The sequence below is a fragment of the Nipponia nippon genome, unplaced genomic scaffold (assembly GCF_047370975.1).
Source record: "Nipponia nippon isolate SJK-2023a ecotype South Korea unplaced genomic scaffold, ASM4737097v1 scaffold_19, whole genome shotgun sequence".
Classification (NCBI taxonomy): Eukaryota; Metazoa; Chordata; class Aves; order Pelecaniformes; family Threskiornithidae; genus Nipponia; species Nipponia nippon.
Window position 1 is genome coordinate 7,836,650 of NW_028262335.1, and position 17,909 is coordinate 7,854,558.

The 17,909-nt window shown below is 39.5% G+C and overlaps 1 protein-coding gene across 5 annotated transcripts in view; it reads left to right on the plus strand.

Annotated features, from left to right (window-relative positions):
• Positions 1 to 17,909, plus strand: part of PLCH2 (phospholipase C eta 2) — a 135,103-nt gene that overhangs the window by 69,246 nt on the left and 47,948 nt on the right. For all 5 annotated transcript variants that reach the window (XM_087755555.1, XM_087755559.1, XM_087755558.1 and 2 more), the window contains exon 4: positions 17,600 to 17,746. In XM_087755555.1, the coding sequence (XP_087611681.1) occupies positions 17,600 to 17,746 (147 nt within the window). The remainder of the gene's footprint in view (positions 1 to 17,599; positions 17,747 to 17,909) is intronic.

Genomic DNA, 17,909 nt, shown 5'->3' on the forward strand with positions numbered 1-17,909 from the left:
GGCGTGTCTGGTTTTTTTCCTTTTTTTGCATTGTCCCGTAGCAATAGCTGCTCCAAACCCCACTGCAAGTTGATGGTGGAAAACAATAAGGGAGGGGAAGTGCAGAATTTCTAAGGTGAAGATCATAAATATCAGGGACGACATCATTCTTGTCTCAATTTTATCAGAGTTTTTGGTTTGCCGTTGTATTAATGCTGGTTTGACACAGGTGTGATATAAGAAGTGAGGGAGATGATGCATTTGATGCTGATTTTTATATACAGCAACTGGCAGTTGATATTTCATTCAAATGCCCCCATGGTTCTTTCTCTTTCTGCCTGAGCTCCAAAAGGATTTTAACTTTGAAGTAATTGCTGCTCTTCGGGCTGAATATCAGCTTGTTATAGGTTCGTATTGTGAAGTCTGTGGCTTTGTTGAATGATTACGGTTTTGCTTTTCAGTTATATTTTTAGAGATTTTCTAGCGAAATTATTTTATTTTTCCTGTTGTCAATGTTATTTTTATGATGAATTGAAAAAAGCAGAAAAAAGGAACGAGAATTTGTTTTTAAGGTCCTGATACTCACATAGCTTGTAATTAAACTGACTTACACAGGTATGATCCACCTTCTTAGATATTATTTCTGTTTCACCGTTTGCAAGGGTTCTTTAAAAGTCTTCTGGTGAGGAGTTGATATAAAGGTGATTATTCTTGGAATGTAGGTCACCAAAGAAAAATCAATACATAGGTGTTCTCTGTTTCTCAAATATCATATCTACTGATTTTGCCTTGTTACTGAAGATGCACACACTTTTTTTGCTGTTCTGACCTCAATTATAAGTGGTTTACAGGTGCCTCATCTTCAATTGGATTTAAAAAAAAGGAGAGAAACGTCGCGAAGAACATTTCACGTTAATGCTGAGTGGACAACTTGAAAAACTGGTACCATACATGCGGATTCTTGTGATTACTATCCCTTCCATCCTTAGATAGACTGGTTTGTATGGTGAATGTGAATTTAGTTCAGCTAAAAGGGAAAGCTTTCCCATTTCAGGGAATTACAGAAGGAGGGATAAGCAGCGTTGGCCTCTGCAGGTCTAAAGGTGTCACGTGGCAGAGAGAGAGCAACTACATTTTATGGCATGACGTGGCCTGGCACGGAATGAATGTGGACCAGCCCAGTACTGAACAAAGTCCAGAAACCGTTAAATGCGGAATATTTTCCGGAGAGCCCATTTTCACAGTTCAGCCAGCAAGCTGACTCTGTCCTCAGCCTTCAAATGCCTGCTTATCTTCTGGTTCTAAACCCTGGGGGGATGAAGCTGTCAGACTGCTTTGTTTCAAGCTGAGGTGGATATTGGAGACGGTAACAAAAGGCAGAAATACTTTCCCTGTAAGGGCCCAGAAGCAATTACTTCACTTCCTGTCTGTTTACCTGAACTGTACTGAATCCAAGACTCAAAAAAAATTGGGCAATAAGCTGTAGTGACTTGCAGTCATTGAGCTTGTTGTGGACTTCAGCTCAGCAGCATGCACTCACCGTGCAACCGCGCTTCTTACTGTTTGTAATCTTTCCCCTTCAGGAATTACAGCAGGTGGTTCCTGCTTGAAGAAAACCACAATTACGGTCTTCTTTCAAGCTTACAAAAAGACCTGCAGTTGTTTTCTAAGATTTACAGATGCTGGGTTCTGTAGAGTGATATATTTTTTGAAAGGAAAATAAGAAGTTGATGAGTGACTGTGCTTTCTCAAGAATTCTGTCACAAATATTAAAACCTCCAGCTTCTTTGGTGTGGAACTCAAGGCAGTGATCTCCCGTGAAAGTGCATTTGGCTTATTTTAGCCTGTGGAAGATTCAGCTCCATTTTAGCCTACGCCTTGCACAGTCTGTGTAGTCAAGCACTACAGTTACAGGCACTATTGGAAATTTCGGTGCCCTCCATCGCTTTAAAATCACGTTTCTGTCTTCATTGCTCAGTGCTTCATGCTCTCTTTTGTTCAGAATACACACTGATTGCATATTGTAAACTGTGGCATAGATTCAGTTTACAAAATTATTGCTTTACCTATTCATTTCAGTTTCATGAACAGTCGTCGCCCATTAAAATGTTAACAAGAGATGTGAAAGAGCTTCGTGTTTTCTTACAAGATAGAAACAAGAAAAAATGGTTTATTTTCTGAAACAGCTAATAATTCATGAAAAGTATATTGTCACCTCCCCACCCCTTCTCATGCCAGTCCAAAGAAAATGTCCACGATGGCATAAGTCCCTATGCAAGTGTCCTTGTTAACAAAGTTCAAAGCCAAAATATGGTTCTGAGCTGAATCTCAATTTCTTCAAGTTATTGTGATATTTGAAATTTAGATAAATCATTCTTGTTTGTCATGCCTATCGGTAGACACTGGAACTTTGTAATGTCCCTTGTGATGGGGAAGGAGCGCGCCTGATTACTGTAATTCATAGGAAGAAGTCACAAGGATGGAAGGCAGATACATTTCTTTACTGAAGATCCTAGGCGCAGGACTTTCTGGCTCCCAGACTGTTTAAATACAAGCAATCTGCTTTGTCTCACCGCAGACAGATTTCTAATTTTTGTACAAATGATTCTGACATTTTGTTTTCAGCGAAGGATGGACTAAACTAGTGGTTCTGGAGGAAGCTCTCCGCTCTCACCTCTCAGCTACATCTTCCCGGAGTAACCCTTGGAACGGAGCACGCACCTTGCGGTTTCTCTGTGCGTCTGCAGCTCTGTGCTGCCATGTAACCTGCCTGTATTTCTAAGAGAGCGCATGATGGCCTTCATTGTGGATTTAAGCTTGGTGGCTTAATCCCACTGTTTTCTCTCAATTTACAGTATACGCTCCTAAGGCTGTCTCTTGGATGACACAGAAGCTGAGGAGACCATTGAATGAAGACAGAGACCGAGTTATTCCTAGAGGCAATGCAGCTCCATTTTTTCCATGTTTCATGAAACTGGTATATATTTCAGAAATAAGGAGTCTGGCACGTTTTTTAAAATGTACATGGCGCAAAAGGAAGGTCTAGAAGAGTTCTGAATCTTTTACAGGTAGAATATATTAAAATTCACCCCAAATATGGAAGCGAAGTTTGTGAGTTAAAATCAATTTGTGGTGATGCATTTCAGTAGCAGACGTCTTTTCTGAATGTCTTTCAATCTTGTTTTCCTGCACCAATTTTGCCTCGGATTCTTGAATTCTTAGAGGTGTTTTCTTAGAAGGAGTTCAATAATATTGATGGATTTCTTCCCTCCCAACCTGCCTTAATCTCCTTCTCAGTGTTTATGACTCATGTCACTGAACAGATGGTAAAGTGCTGAAAGATCTTTAAATGTAAAGGGTTTAAGATCTTGCTTCAATTAAGTGTGTAGGGACTTTTTCTTATACAAGTCAAAGGTTGGACACAAGGTGACCTTAGAGTAACATTTACGGTCTTAAAATCTTTATTTTATGCTGATGTTTTTCTACAATCAACAAAATTTCATTATTACAGCTTTCCAAGAAAAAAAGTTCAAATAGCTTTTTAAATCCTTTTTACTAAAGATATCTTGGAAATTAAATTTCCTTTGCCAAAACCATCATCAGAATTCTTAGTAGAGTTCGTTAGTAGACTATTGTTGTTATATTTTAATCATTAAAGGCAAAAACTATAGAAATATTTCAAAGATGGTGCATGTTTTAAGTAGAAAAGCGTTAATAATATTTCTACAGTTTCACTGATAAAGCATGACACAAAAATCTTAATATGTTTATTAAAGAAACAGTCTTCCTTAATGCAAAACCTACTCGAAGGCTCAAAACACAAAGCCTTTTCTCACTTAATTAAAATAATTGCATCATTTTTTTCAGATGAGCTCAAGAGAACTAAACATCGTGGAAGGAGGCAGACTAATTGTTATCAGGACATTAGTGCTGTTGTTGCTAATGGGTGCCGGTTCTACAAATATTCCTTCATGTGAATACAGTACTTCAAGGGCTTGCAGGGTCAGTTCAGTTTAATAATGCCACTTTCTAAGCAGTTTTGGAAAGCCCTGGAAATATTTGTATTTGTGGTTGCTTAGCTAAAGCAGCTGTCTCAGGGCTTACCCATTGTGAATCCCAATACTGAAAGGATGTCCCAGGACATGCAATGTTGCAGCCATTGCTGTGTCTCCCAGTGGAATTCGTGGCCTTGCAAATTGATGCATACTGAAAACAGATGCATTTCAGTCAAACTGAATAACTTGAGTATATTCTGAGCCAGTGCAAAAATATTAAGCTTTGGAGCATGGTGGGTGAGGAACAGAAGCGGGTAAATAACCTGGTTTCCACTTGCCACAGGCAAGATGTGTGGCTTTAATCTTGAGTGTGGATTACTGCGCTTAGCGTTGCTGTCCAGATGGTCTAGCAGTCTGTAGTAGACTATAGCTCTGTCTGTGTCCATGCCAAAGGTCAGCAGAGTGGGGTTATGTTAGAATTAAGGAAAAGGCAGCTTATATACAGTTGGGGTAATGTGGTGGTCGAGCCGGCGCTCTGGCCTTTCTGAGCCTGTGAATGGGCAATTGAATGAGTGCAGGAAATTTGGATATAACTCTCCATGTATCTGAATCCTTGGCAGATACCAAAACCATCTGAAAGTGACTGTTTTAGTGAATTCTTAATATAACTAATGCAGAAGTTTTTAGGTGTCAGACAAAATAGAACATATAACAGATGTTGTCTGCACTCCATCAGCACCTACTGCCCATATTCCTCCTCTTGGGAAGAGGTCATACCAGAAGCATAGGCAGCTGTTGCACAGACACAGAGCAGTAAAAGAACATAGAGTGCCATGGAGACCCAGAGGCAAATGGCTCCAGCAGAGGAGAAACTGAAACCGAGTTGACTGGTCTTGCAGTGTAGGTCATGCTGCTTTAGACCTTTAGGAAGCAGCATTTCTGGGGGAAAGGGAAGAAACATAAATCACACGTTTAGAAGTAGCGAAGGAGCATCATCAGTTCATCAAGTCAAGCTTTGTGCTCCTGCTCTTCGTGTTCATGCCTACATATGTTGGGTTTCAAACGTTTACTGTAACTCAGATGTATTTCTAAACTGTATTTAGTGATGTGCATTTCAATGAGATTTCTTTGTTTTTGTTATTCCCTTTAGAAACATCTTGGCATTTGGTACTTCAGAAGACAGTAACAGGCCTGCTAACTCATATGAAGATCCTAGCCTGGGGCGTCTAAGATGTAGCTGTAATTTCTGCAGTTTTTCCAAGGCTTTTTGACTGGTGTTTACAGTTGAAAGTGCAATGGAGAAGATAAAAGTCAGTGAGAGAGAGAGTGTACAGATAAATGGCAGTGTGCCTGATGACATTAAAAACTTTTGTTTCCTCCTTTTATTTTATGACTTGTTTTGTGGGTTGGCAATCATTTTCTTTTTATTCTGCAGCCATTAGGAGCAAGAATTCCCTGGATGGGAAGTGGGAAATAGTGATACCTGGATTAAAGTTAATACGTGTATCACTAATTGCTGCCCATGTGTTTCTAAGTATTTCAGAATCAGCGTCTTGTGATGAGGTTAGTTTGTTAATCTGGTAAACTGGGTCTGTAGTGTGTTCATGCAAGGATAAATGGAGTGCATAGCTGTGAAGCTACAAGTCTAATCCTTGTGGATTTACAGGGCAAGTACAGTATCAAGTCTGTAATATTTAATGTCTCTGATGATCAATATATTCAACTTTGAAAAACAGTTTATTAAGTAAACATGAAGTATTTTCTGTGACATCTTCAACTGGTAGCCAGCTGAAGCATAGAAATTGTGTCTGCACGCTGTTACCTGATACACTCAGGCTTCTTCCTGCACTGTGAGCCTCATTTACCTCTTGTGTTGCTTCTTTGTTTTGTCTTCTGCTTGAATCCTGATGTACAGAAGACAAAAGAGAGATCAGAGTCTGCCCTATGTATTGAAATTTCCCATGTTAAAATTTTTAGTTTTGTCTTTTCTACTTTAAGGGCTCCATCTGTTTCCGTATGTTGTAAATAATTTTTAACACTTTTTCCTTCCCTCAACAGTAAAACATGCCTGTTGGAAAGGAATCCATCCATCCTGATGGATTGCATTAATGATAAACCCATTTGTCTGAGGAGGATCTCCACTTTGCTCACTTTTGTCCATCTTCCAAACCATGTGTATGTTGTGCTCCTATATCTTCTGCGAGATGCTCTTTCTCTGTATGATGGAGTCTGGCTTTTCTGCCATTCTTGAAGCAAATATCTTCTTTTACAAGACTTCTGACATTCTAGCATTGCTTGTCAAGTGTTCCGAGTTCCACTTTTAGCTAAGCCACAGGCCAGCCTGCAGACTCAAACATTGTTGGTTTTCAAATCTTTTCGTGGCTTGAAAAGCCTTTGTTACACTCAGAGAATAATAAGTTTCCAAAGTGCCTTGGAAAGAAGTCTTTAATCTGCATGTTGTGTCAGGTGAGCAAGATTTTTCTGAGGATGTCAAGTGAGGCAAGAATAGAAACCCATTCCAATAGGCTTATATCCTAAGTACTAAGCTCAGTATGCTTAAGAGTTGGGAGGGGGATTATGTCATGTTTAACCCTTTGTTATTTCCTATTGCTTTCCCACACTGTTACCTAGTATTCAGCATAATCAGTAAATAGAGGGGCTGTTTGAAAGATTTTATTTTCCTCTGTTTATGTGATCATCTTCTTAGGAGGCCTGAAGGAAGGATTGACAGTGCCTTCTGTGGGTGGGCTTTGGATTACAAATCTGACTTTAACTTGAACATTGAAATGGTTCTTTTCTGGTGCTATAAATCACTGGCATTTCTCTGTACTCAAATAAAAACAAATCCACATTCAAAGTCCTGCTTGTGCAGAATTCTAATTCTGAACTGCGAATCTAATATAATAACTTCTGTAAGGCCTTGGACACGGTTCCCCACACCATCCTTCTCTCTAAATTGGAGAGAGATGGATTTGATGGGTGGACTGTTCGACGGATGAGGAATTGGTTGGATGGTCGCATCCATGGAGAAGAGAAGGCTCCGGGGAGACCTTCTTGCAGCCTTTCACTACTTATAGGGGGCTTCTAAGAAAGATGGGGATGAACTTTTTAGCAGGGCGTGTTGTGATAGGACAAGGAGTAACGGTTTTAAACTAAAAGAGGGTAGAGTCAGACTAGATATAGAATCATAGAATTGTTTAGGTTGAAAAAGACCTTTCAGATTGTCAAGTCCGACTGTTAACGCAGCACTGCCAAGTCCACCACTAAACCGCGTCCCTAAGCACTACATCTGCCATGTCCTTGCAGAATTAATTTTTGAATTTTAAAAGGAGTACCTTTTGCTGCCTAGCACAGAGTGCCAGCTACTGAGATTTTGTTGCATGTGCAACCTGGAAGACTGCAAGAAATCCTACTGATTAGTGCTGCAAGAGAAAAAAAAGAAGCTAAACAACGGGAATACTTTTGGTTTATTGCAAAAGTTTACTGTAGCTCTGTCGTCTTATAATTGAGAGCCTTAACGTTTAGTTGTATCTCCTCCCTTGTGAGGTACAACAGTGTCATTCTCCCCATTTAAGATCTTACTTCTATAGCATGGAAATTACCCACACAGCTGTTTACTGATTTATTTAAGAAATTCAGAGGAGCATGGGGTAGAGCAGGTAATTAAGCGCACATTTCTCACGTCTCATTTTGGCCCATGCTAGATCTTCTTCCTCTGAAAAAAGGATTAGGACCTTTAGAACAATACTTCATGGGTTCTTGCCGTCTGTGTAGCAGTTTTCTGTCGTATGGATATACGCTTCTTGGCATTTTACAGAAGAACTTGTTCCTCCTCTGGTGACAATTAGTTTGCAGTCATCTCAGGCTATTGCTGAAGCGTTTGAATAAATAGCAGAACGTGACAAGAGCGTAGCATTGTTGCCACCGTTGACCCTTAGCACAGACCCAGTTTGTTTTTTCTTTGGAATTTATCTGTGGTTAAACTCTGAGTCCAGTCTAATATAAGGACTGTGGGCAGAGGTGGTGAAATAAACAACTTCTAATTGAGAGTGAATCATCTCTAGAATTAACCACTCTAAAGCTTTTTCAAACTGTGAAAGGAGGAGTAGGAAGCACTTAATGAATGTGTTTTTAAATGGGCAATTTGTGTTTAGCTCATCAAGCTAGAAGCACGTTAGGCTCCTTGTACAGATCACAGATGGCAAGAGCAATCGTACATTGTACTTAAAACTTAATGTAGATTAAGAGGTTGTGATAACATAAATGACAGATTCCTGTATTTGGAGTTTAATGGATGCATTTCAAATGGAATGAGGTAGTGACTTAGTGCTTTTTAAAAATTAATCCTTACCTGCTTTTATCTCTCTCAGTTTTCAAGCAGCCTCGCTGTTCCTGGTTTCTGTGTACAGCATTTGTTCTGTACAGTGTAGCTGCCTGCATTGGGCTCTAAGCAAGCGTCTTCTATGGGCTTGTGTCAGTTTGTCAGTTTGCAAAGACATTCCTAAAGGGGTTGTGAGAGGGAAAGATGCTGCTAACATAGGCAAAGAAAAAGAAAAAAGCTTTTTTTTTTTAGCCGCCGCCTTTTTTTTTTTTTTGCCCTGCATCTGTAACGTGTCGCCTAAATCCGTGACTGGATAGGGCAGAACCTCAGCTTTAGGATTAGTGCGTATGATGGATTTAGGATTTCAAGCAAACATGTGTTGCTGTGTTTGCATCGTATCTAGTTTTTTCTGCCTAGAGAGAAATGTTCATTCTTTTATCAGGCATGTTCGTTAAAATACTGAGGAGAACCTACTGAGAAAAGATGAAGACTGGTATGGTGACATTTTGAAGAGCTGTATGAGAAGAAAATGTGACTGTTGCTTTTTCAGACCTGGAAAGAGACTGAAGAGCTTAAGCACCTGGACAGATTCACAGTGAAAGGCAAGGGTGGCTCAGGAGGGCAGAGAGGGGAATGGATTGTACTATTAACTTTGCACTTATTTACTGCAATGGATACTGTTGGTTGGTTATGAAGAGCAAGTAGAGCCCTCAGCAAGAGTGGGACTTGTAAATCTGTTAGTAATCAGATCTATAAAAGGGGTACCTCTATGTAGGAATTGCTGTCAGAAGGAGGAAGCGGCATGGAGAAGCCAACAGCTGTAAATTGGTACAATGTGTTGGTGGATGCTTAACAGCTGGTAGGAAAAAGAATATCATCGGGAGGCCTTTCTGTCCAGGAATGGATTCGTCTACATGCCATCTTGCATCATGGCCCTGTCTGTGTTCATCATGTGTTGTCGTTAAAGTGTTGAACTGAAAACCACCCAATCGTCAGAAATAGACACGTAGGTACGTCACGTAGAATAAAAAGGATTTTGTTGGGATTTTAATATTCTAAATCTGGACAGGGGAGGAGGCCTAAATTTACTGTGAAACTGCTCTGTAACAACCTGAAAAATACCACTGGATTTTGGAAATCGCCGATTATCTTGTTTTTTCCTGGTAATATTTTTATGCTATGATGTTGAGAATGTGTACTACAGAACCTTGATCTCTCCCAAGGCCTGCAGTGCTTGTATTCAGTTCTGAAGCTGCCCTTTGTCTCAAATATGGATGCCTCAAAAACTCCCTTGCTTCAAAATAAGTTCTCAGTGGCCCGTCTGGCTGAAGAGTTTTTCTGGGTTGGTGGCATCATCGTAGCTTCTCCGAGATGGAAAATCGGCCATATTGGTAAGATGCAGGCTGGATACCTGCTACTTAATTGAACAAGATGGTATCATCTTGAAAGCTTTCATGTTTTAATCTTAGTTAGTGACAACTTTGTCTAGCAGTGTTGTGGGGGAGCGGAAAAGAAGGAAGAACTTGAGACACAGCCCTAGTCCTGTGTTATTTTCCATGGTTGCTAGTGCAGTTCTTTTGGTCTTCAAGAACCTCTCAGTTAAAATTTTGTTATTGATTTCTTTACGTTCTCCTGGAAAAGCAAATCGGAAGTTGTACATTTTGACATGTGTGGACCTTTTGAAATTTTCTATTGCATAGATAGAATCTATCTCCCTCTCCCTACCCACAGTAAGACAGGTTTGCTATCTGCCAGAATTTGTACACCTCTGAACTCTTTGATTTTTTCATGCAATATTTGTAACTTTCAGTCTTTGAAAGCATTTAGAAGTATCTCCGTTGTCTTCTTCCTCCATAGGTCACTGGGCTCTTGAGAGCTTTTTTTCTCAGTACTGATGTGGCAAAATCCGTAAGCTTCCCTAACTATCCAAGTAGGGGTCCCTTTTTGCTTCATACCGGTATTTTTTTAAAATATGTAATAAAAACAGCAAACCTAGCTGGAAATGGCTAGAGAAATGAGATGTTTCCTGTTCTAGTAAATGCCTTTTAATAACAGTCTTCCTGAGCCACTCATGTCCAGCAAGGAAATCTGCAGTGACCTTGAGCAGAACCACTTGTTGCCTTGGAAGCACTTTTTTGTCCTACTTGTCTGTCAGCTTCACCAACCAAAGATATTTTTTAATGAGAAAATTGGAGGTATAGATAGCTTAGAAACTTAGAAACTAATGGGAATTTTTGCAGAGGTTGAGAAATGCCGTCCTGCTCTGCTTCTGCATTTCCCTGGATCCAGATGGCTGATGGAGTCTCAGCCGCGAGATGGAGAGCTGGCAGAATGACCTCGAATTAAGCACACTAATTTCCACAGGATTAAGAGCATCTCTTCTCCCATTAACAGCTCATTTATTAGGGGCTGTGTGCTTTAAGGGTAGGTTCAGTCTTGCCTTCTCTCTTGTAGGCAGCAAACACTGTCCCAACCATTCCTGGCAGAATTATGCAGATAATTTCAAAGATACTTAAAGATTATTTTTTTTTTTGCCAATGAAAAGAATAGTAGAGAGTCCTGAAATTTAGTGAGGCTTGAGTCAGTGAGAGCAAATAAGGGGGAGAAAGTTCCTGCACTAGTAATAAGATGGTTGGTTCAAAAGGCTGTAGGTATGCAAAAGGAAACAAATGAAGATTATTGAAGGTAGATGTGGTCTGTTTTTTGATTGAATCCTGGCATAATGATGCAAATCAGCCTGCTGTACCTGCTCTATGAACACTGTAGACAGAAAATACCGTAGGTTAACTCTTGATCGTGCCAGTCACTGCATGAATGTCTCCTTTTCTGGTTTTGGGGGTTTTTTGGTTCTGAGTTTTTCGGTGGTTTGAGCTGGGGTGTGTTGTTTTTTTGTTTCTTTTTTTTTGTTGGGTGGGTTTTTTATTTGGTTTGGGGGTTGTGTGTGTGTGTGTGTGTGTGTGTGAAGTAAAATTCATCCAGTAAGAACAGTCCAGTTTTTATGTAAGAGAAAACTGAACCAATATCTCCCTCAATGAGTTCATGTTGTAAGGAAAAGACTGTACTTTAAATATGTAATAATAAAGAATAAATATAAAATAAATAAATAAATGAAGTTTAAAGACAAAAGTAAATAAATAAAGATGGTTTGCTCCATTATGAACCACAGGATGCTAAATCCTCTCTGTAACAGAAGTTGTTTTTAATTGCAATTCATTTGATTCATGAGGCAATGTGTCAAGTAGGAATTACTGCTAATGTATTCCATTAGCGTAGGTGCCTGTATAAGGAACAAAACCAGGCTGCTGTAGCCAACAGTTAATGTTAAAGCTTCTGTGATAAGACCATTACTTGAGTGAATTGCTTCAGGGTCAGAAGTGACATTCTGGGAGCTTTTGTTATGAGTGGTGTGATGAACTGTCATGGAGATTCCTCAAGCTCACAGAAATCAATTGTACAGTTCATATGCAGAATTTTCAAAATATCTTCTAATTCCAAGACTTTTCAGCTGAACAGAATTCCCACCACGCTATACTGGATATATTATATATATTACCTATTTTATCTATTTTTATGTTATTATATTTATATATTGATTTTTAAAAAGATTTGGCGCCTCCTGTCTAAACTGAAACTGATATTCCTGGCAGGAGTAGCTGGAGCCAGTCAGTTCTTTGGTTTACCTAATGATGAACCAGTTATAGCTGCACAACCATTTCCAGTGAGACTTTAAAAAAAATGTAGCAATTATTATCTCTTCAATGGATTCGCAGTGCTGAATGTATGACAAGTGTGGGAGTCCTCTGTTTGCATGTGGGAAGGCTGTTTTGGTTTGGCAATATTTTAAGGGAACAGCTTGCCCTTATAGTACACGAATACTGGAGGGGTTTCTCTAGGCTCACACACATGCTGCATCTTTTGGAGGCCCTGAAGAGAAAAAAGCCTCTGAAATCTATTTTTCTCTCCTTAAAGTATTTAGAAGAGCGGTTGTTTTAAGCATGTAATCAGGATGCATCTTGTCGGCGTCTGTTCACAGGGCAGGACTGAGCGGAGTGGCAGGAGGGACTGGCTGGGGCCGGAGCTGTATGACATAACCTGGAGCCGTATTGAACTCTGGGCGTGAATCTTTTGACAAAGCTGGTCCATGTATAAAAATACTCAATGACTCAATCCTTCTAACTACTTTTCATCCTCACATGCTAAAATACTCCCACTCCTTCACACATTTACATCAAACCCAGAAACTCCTAAAAGACAATAATGCTACTGAACCATAAATAATTAATTAACAGACATTAGAACATCCTTTGAACAATAAGCATGAAATTGGGGTCTCTTTTTTTCCTTGTATCAGGACAAATTGTAGGGATTTAGGGTTTGTGTAGTTTTGTTATTTGTTGTTACTTTAAAACTTTTTACAGTAACTATAAATGTTACTATGAACTATGAAAAATCACTTTGAGTCCTTTCACTGCGTCAGTCTAGTGTCGCTTTGTAAGAACACAGGAATGGGACTGCGTGTTCTACGCTTCTGTTCCTGCTCTGCTATGACATTGCTCTTTGCCGCAGAGAGAGATCCATCGTCTCTCCATGACTGTATTTTGTCCAGATGCAAATTGAGGCAACTCATTAGATCAAAAGAGAGCTGAACCTTAACGGAATTCTGCAAAAAGGTACTATTGAAGTGCAAAATATTATTCAACCAAGAAGAAAACTTTAGGAGCCGTTTCTTCCAAAAAATGATTCATTGCAAGACTGAGGGATTTTTATTTGAAGTATAGAAATGAATCCTTAAAGAAGGTATCTGAAGAATGGTAAGGAGAAGCAGTTACACTTGTCTTCTCATCAGTGTGCTATTCTCATTTACATGCTGTGAAAGACTTCAGAAAAAAAGATTTTATTTTTTGTTTGGTATAAGTACCACTATGACTTTATTTTTTTCCCTTGCAGATTTTTCTGCCGGTCTCTCTCGTGCTCTAAACTTTCGGTCACGCAGCCAGGTGAGGGGGTGCGCTTCGGTGCACACACATCTGGGGAGACGTGGAGCTGCACTGTTTCCCCTCTCCACCTCAGGCTCCTGGGCTTCACCCAGCGGCCCCTGGCTGCCGCCTCTGCAGTACCTTGAAGGTTTTCCTTCCTGTCATGTTAGCAGGGCCCAGGAAAGCTGCTGTCCTTCTTCTGGCACAAGAAGGAAGACATTTCTTGCGCTTTCCTTTCCTTGTATCACCAAAACCAAAATGATAATAACAGATACTTAAAACAAGTATTCGGTGTGGTTTGACCATTCAGTTGCCAGGTGTGCTGAACAGCACTGAACTCAGGTTTGTGTCCGGAAACATTAACTGCAATCGTGCCTTGAATCGCCAAAGAACAGCCCGGTGCCCAGACCAGCTGGAACTGGCGGCAGAGTGGCTGCTGAGGTACTGTAATACTCTGGGTAGGTTTGGGAGAGCAATCCTGCCACAGAAATGGACAGCTGCACTAAAAATGCTATCCAAGGATGCTCATTAAAATGTTAACAGCCAAGGAGTATATTCTAACTTTATGTAAAAGCAAAGTAAATGTGTGTTGCATAAAACGTACTTCTATTTTGGTGCTTCTTTATTATTTTCTGCTTTGTAACAGGTGCAGTCTTTGATACTTCTCTCATTTCTGCTCTTCTCCTTTCCTCAAATAAAATTATTTACTGCAATAACTTCCAAAGAGGAAGTTGGAAATGTAATATGGTTTGAAGTCTGTGTGATTAGTGCTAATAGGAATTTTATTAGCTATTTTGACCAAAAAAATTTTTTTCCAAAAAACTATAAACCTTGTGAAATTAAAATAAGTTCAAGCTTTCCATAACTATTATCTTTCAGTAAATTTGAGAAGTGTGTATCCTTCTACTGAACTGGAATGAAAGCAGATATTGGAAAGATTGCAGTGTCTGGGAAATGGCTGAGCCGAGTTTGAATCCACTTTGAATCTGATGTTGTAGTGAATTCCAGTAATGCTTCTGAGCTGTAGCACAGCTTTTGCTGTTATGACTAATACCTGCTGACCACATCGATTTCATCTAAGGGCATCTGTGACTGAAGCCAAGGGATCAGCTTTAAGAAATAAAATGTTACATGAGGGATTATCTTATTCTTAATTTAACACCTTCTCTCCGTTAATATTTTATTAACGTAAAGAGTGTACTCTACAGAATTGTGGGTTTAAATTTAAATTTTCTCTTATTACTAGTGATCTGTTTTCAAATTAATCCATTTTGTTGAACCTTCTTTTCCTGAGTAAATTAATTGAATTTGTCAGAATATGAACTCTAAAGCACAGGAATGTCAATCATTTTTTCCATTTCTTTTTACTCTGCCTTGCCTCTCTTGGGTGTTTTTGCTTTTGCCTGAGAGGTAGACTTGAATCACCCCAAAGAATTTTGTGGATTTTGATGCATTTTGGAATACATGGAATGAGTGTGTTGGTTTGGACACTGTTTCATCTATAATCTGTATGTACAGATTGATAAAAGAGGAGCCTGACCTCAGAATTTCCTTGTATTTCTTTATCAATCTGTACTCACTAGAATATGTATTATATGTATTAGCTTTTATTCTTCCATCCAGCATCTGAGTAGTAATTTACAATTCTCATCTCTAGGCCTGAAAAAAATATACAAATACATTGGACATGGTAATAGTTTTAATTTTACTTAAACAGACCAGGCAGAAAAGCCACAGGACAATTAAGTCACAGGCTATGCTCTGTCATTATGGGAAATAAATGGGAGACCTGGCAGAAAAGATGAGAGTCTGCATTCATTCCTGGGACACGGCCAGTCGCTAACAGTTTGCATTAACGTTGTCAAGCTTAGTTCCTTGCAACAGCTGAATTTCAAAAGAATGTCTCCTATTTGGGCAAGCAGGGGCGTGGCCCCAGCCTTGCTCCCAAGGGCTTCAAATGCAAGAGCCTCTGTTTCACAGCAGTTCCCAAGGAAAGGGGGGGAGCCCGGCTGGGCCAGAGCAGAGCGCTTTGAGGGACCTGCTTCTAAGACGTGTTTCTGTGAAGGTCACTGGCTGCACTGTCTGTAATGCTGCCAAATCCCCGGGAGGGGAACGTGTTTTAAGGGCCCAGAGGCACAGTACAATATAGGTGAAAGGCCTCCTCCTAGAACGTGGTTTTAAGTGATTTGGAAGAAGAAAAATCTGTTCGGATCTTGCTACATCTAGAAGCAAATTTATAGGATCAGTGCCTTAATCCGTAGAAGCAATGGGAGGAAAAGCTGATACTCCATCTCAGCTTTCTAGAATTACTGCTTCCAGAATTTACTATTTTCTTTGGCCTGGATGGCAAGTAAAAGTGTGATGTGAACAGCAGACATGCAGTGCCTTTGTGATGGCTCTGCACGTAATGAAAATGGGCATTCTTGCTTCTGGAGAGAAGTTAATGTTTGGGCTATAAAGCTTTTCATGTGGTTTGCAGAAGTCCTAGTGTCGTTCTGTCACTCTGAAAATGTCATATTTTTACTAAAGGAGCTTCAAAATAATGTTGCTGATAAATTCAGCTTAGCCTTGCCTCAGACTCTTTCTCTTGTGAAAGATCAAAAATTTTCTTTGCAAATCTGGTTTCCTTTTTGCAGACATATTGTGGTATCTTGGTGTTAACAAGCAAGTTAGGAAGATTGTCTGAATTTCCTTGTGCTTATTCTAGAAACTGGTACTTGATAGTAGTTTCATTTAGAGTGTGATCAGAAGGCGAATATTATTAGTTCAGCTAAATCCCCCCAAATAAGTGTGCTGCTAGTAGTTCTATTATACTCTGCTTAGTGTGTTTTTAACGTGCTTTGTGTTTCATCAGTCGTGGGTATTGGCAAAACATGGTGGCTAAATGTTTATGAATTAGGACTGAATGCTAAAATATAACTATATAGATCCACTAGGCATTTTAGGTCCTAATCTTGTAACTGCTGTAATAGGGAGAGGTGCTTTTCTGAGTTTGCTTGTTAGGATTGTTTGCAAGCAGAGAGCAGCTTATCTGGGTAAGTATTTGTACAATTGAGCTTCCGAACTTAAGGTGCTTATGAGAAAATTACAGGTCTTCCATAGCACCAGGCTATGGGCTACAAATCCAGCTTTGTTAGCATTCAATGTTATTTCTAACTCAGTCATAAAGAACTATATTTACCTGATATTTTGGATCCACTTTAATGCAGATGTGGGGATTTACGCATAGTATATGTTATAGGACAGAAAAAAATACTGATAGTTTTTTATTTGTACTTATCTTTGTAGTGTCTGAGTGCCTTACAGACAACATTGATCAGTGCAAATAATACCTGCTCAGTAGTGTTCTTTCAGCTTCTTCCCAAGAAGAAAATTGTGGAATCTTTAAGCACAGCAAAATACTATTTATATTAGAGAAGGCAAATCTAAATAATGCCCTCTTCTACCTGTGAGGATTTTTGTTCGGCTATGCATTTCCTTGACTGGTGTAGGATAAAATTACTCTGTTGTTGGCCCTAACTGTAGAGCTCCTTATACGAATGTAGCCTCTGAAGCTGGCTTCATCTTTGCAGTCACACACTGGATTCCAATCACCTTCTTGCTGTTAATTTTTAAGGCAGTGAAAACGGTTTAACTCTTAAGTTGTTTGTACATAAAAGCCTTTGAATTATTTTTAGGGTTCCCGGAATACTTTTGGTGACCAAGCTGGGTAATTAATTTTTTTTTTAAATTGGATTCTGGATAGACAGACTGCAAACTAAGCTGCTTCATAAGAAGCCATAGTACTTCTAAATGGTGATGCTGCTGATAGAAACTAGAGAATTTACAGAGAGGAATGTGAAAAAAACTTGTTGAAGTTATGCCACAAAGTTAATGGATGTTTAAGAGGCAAAGAAGTGAGGCAGTATGAAAATAACTCTCCTGACATGGATGGAACTGTGCTAGTTTTTGCTGGCCAAGGATCTGAGCTTCCAGGTGAAATTTCGTACTGTATCCAGCACAAGTTTTACATATTGTAGGAGCTCAAATTAAGCATTTGGGATGGTCTTAAGAAGGGTATGTACCTTGCGCCAATTCCAGCATATGTATGTTTCCCTATTACTATGGGAATGAAAACTTTCATATTTGCAGGGAAGTCCACAGTTGCCAAGAATCTTTCTGACTTTTTGGTCTTATAACCTGACATCTTACATTAGACAGTACAGGAAATTTTACCCTGTGACTTGAACAGTTAATTTGGCAGCTGCTTGATATGTTTTCTTCCTGTAAAGGCGGTTTTAAAGGGAGCAAAGTCTGACTTACTGTTATTGCTTTATTTCTCTCTTCAGTGGAAAGATGTATGAGCTCCATGCAAGCTGGTACCCAAATGATCAAACTCCGTGGCAGTTCCAAAGGGTTGGTCCGCTTCTATTACTTGGATGAACACAAGTCATGTATTCGCTGGAGACCCTCTCGAAAGAATGAGAAAGCCAAAAGTGAGTGTCAGCCCCAGAACCTTTCTTCTGAGTCCTCCTAGGGTCTTGCCCTCTTATAAACAAAGGAGCATGAAGGATTTGGTTCGTTCAGGTGATCAAGAAGAATGTTGTACTCGAATTTAAAGGGCAGTGAATGATTTTATGATTAATAGTTTATGAAGAT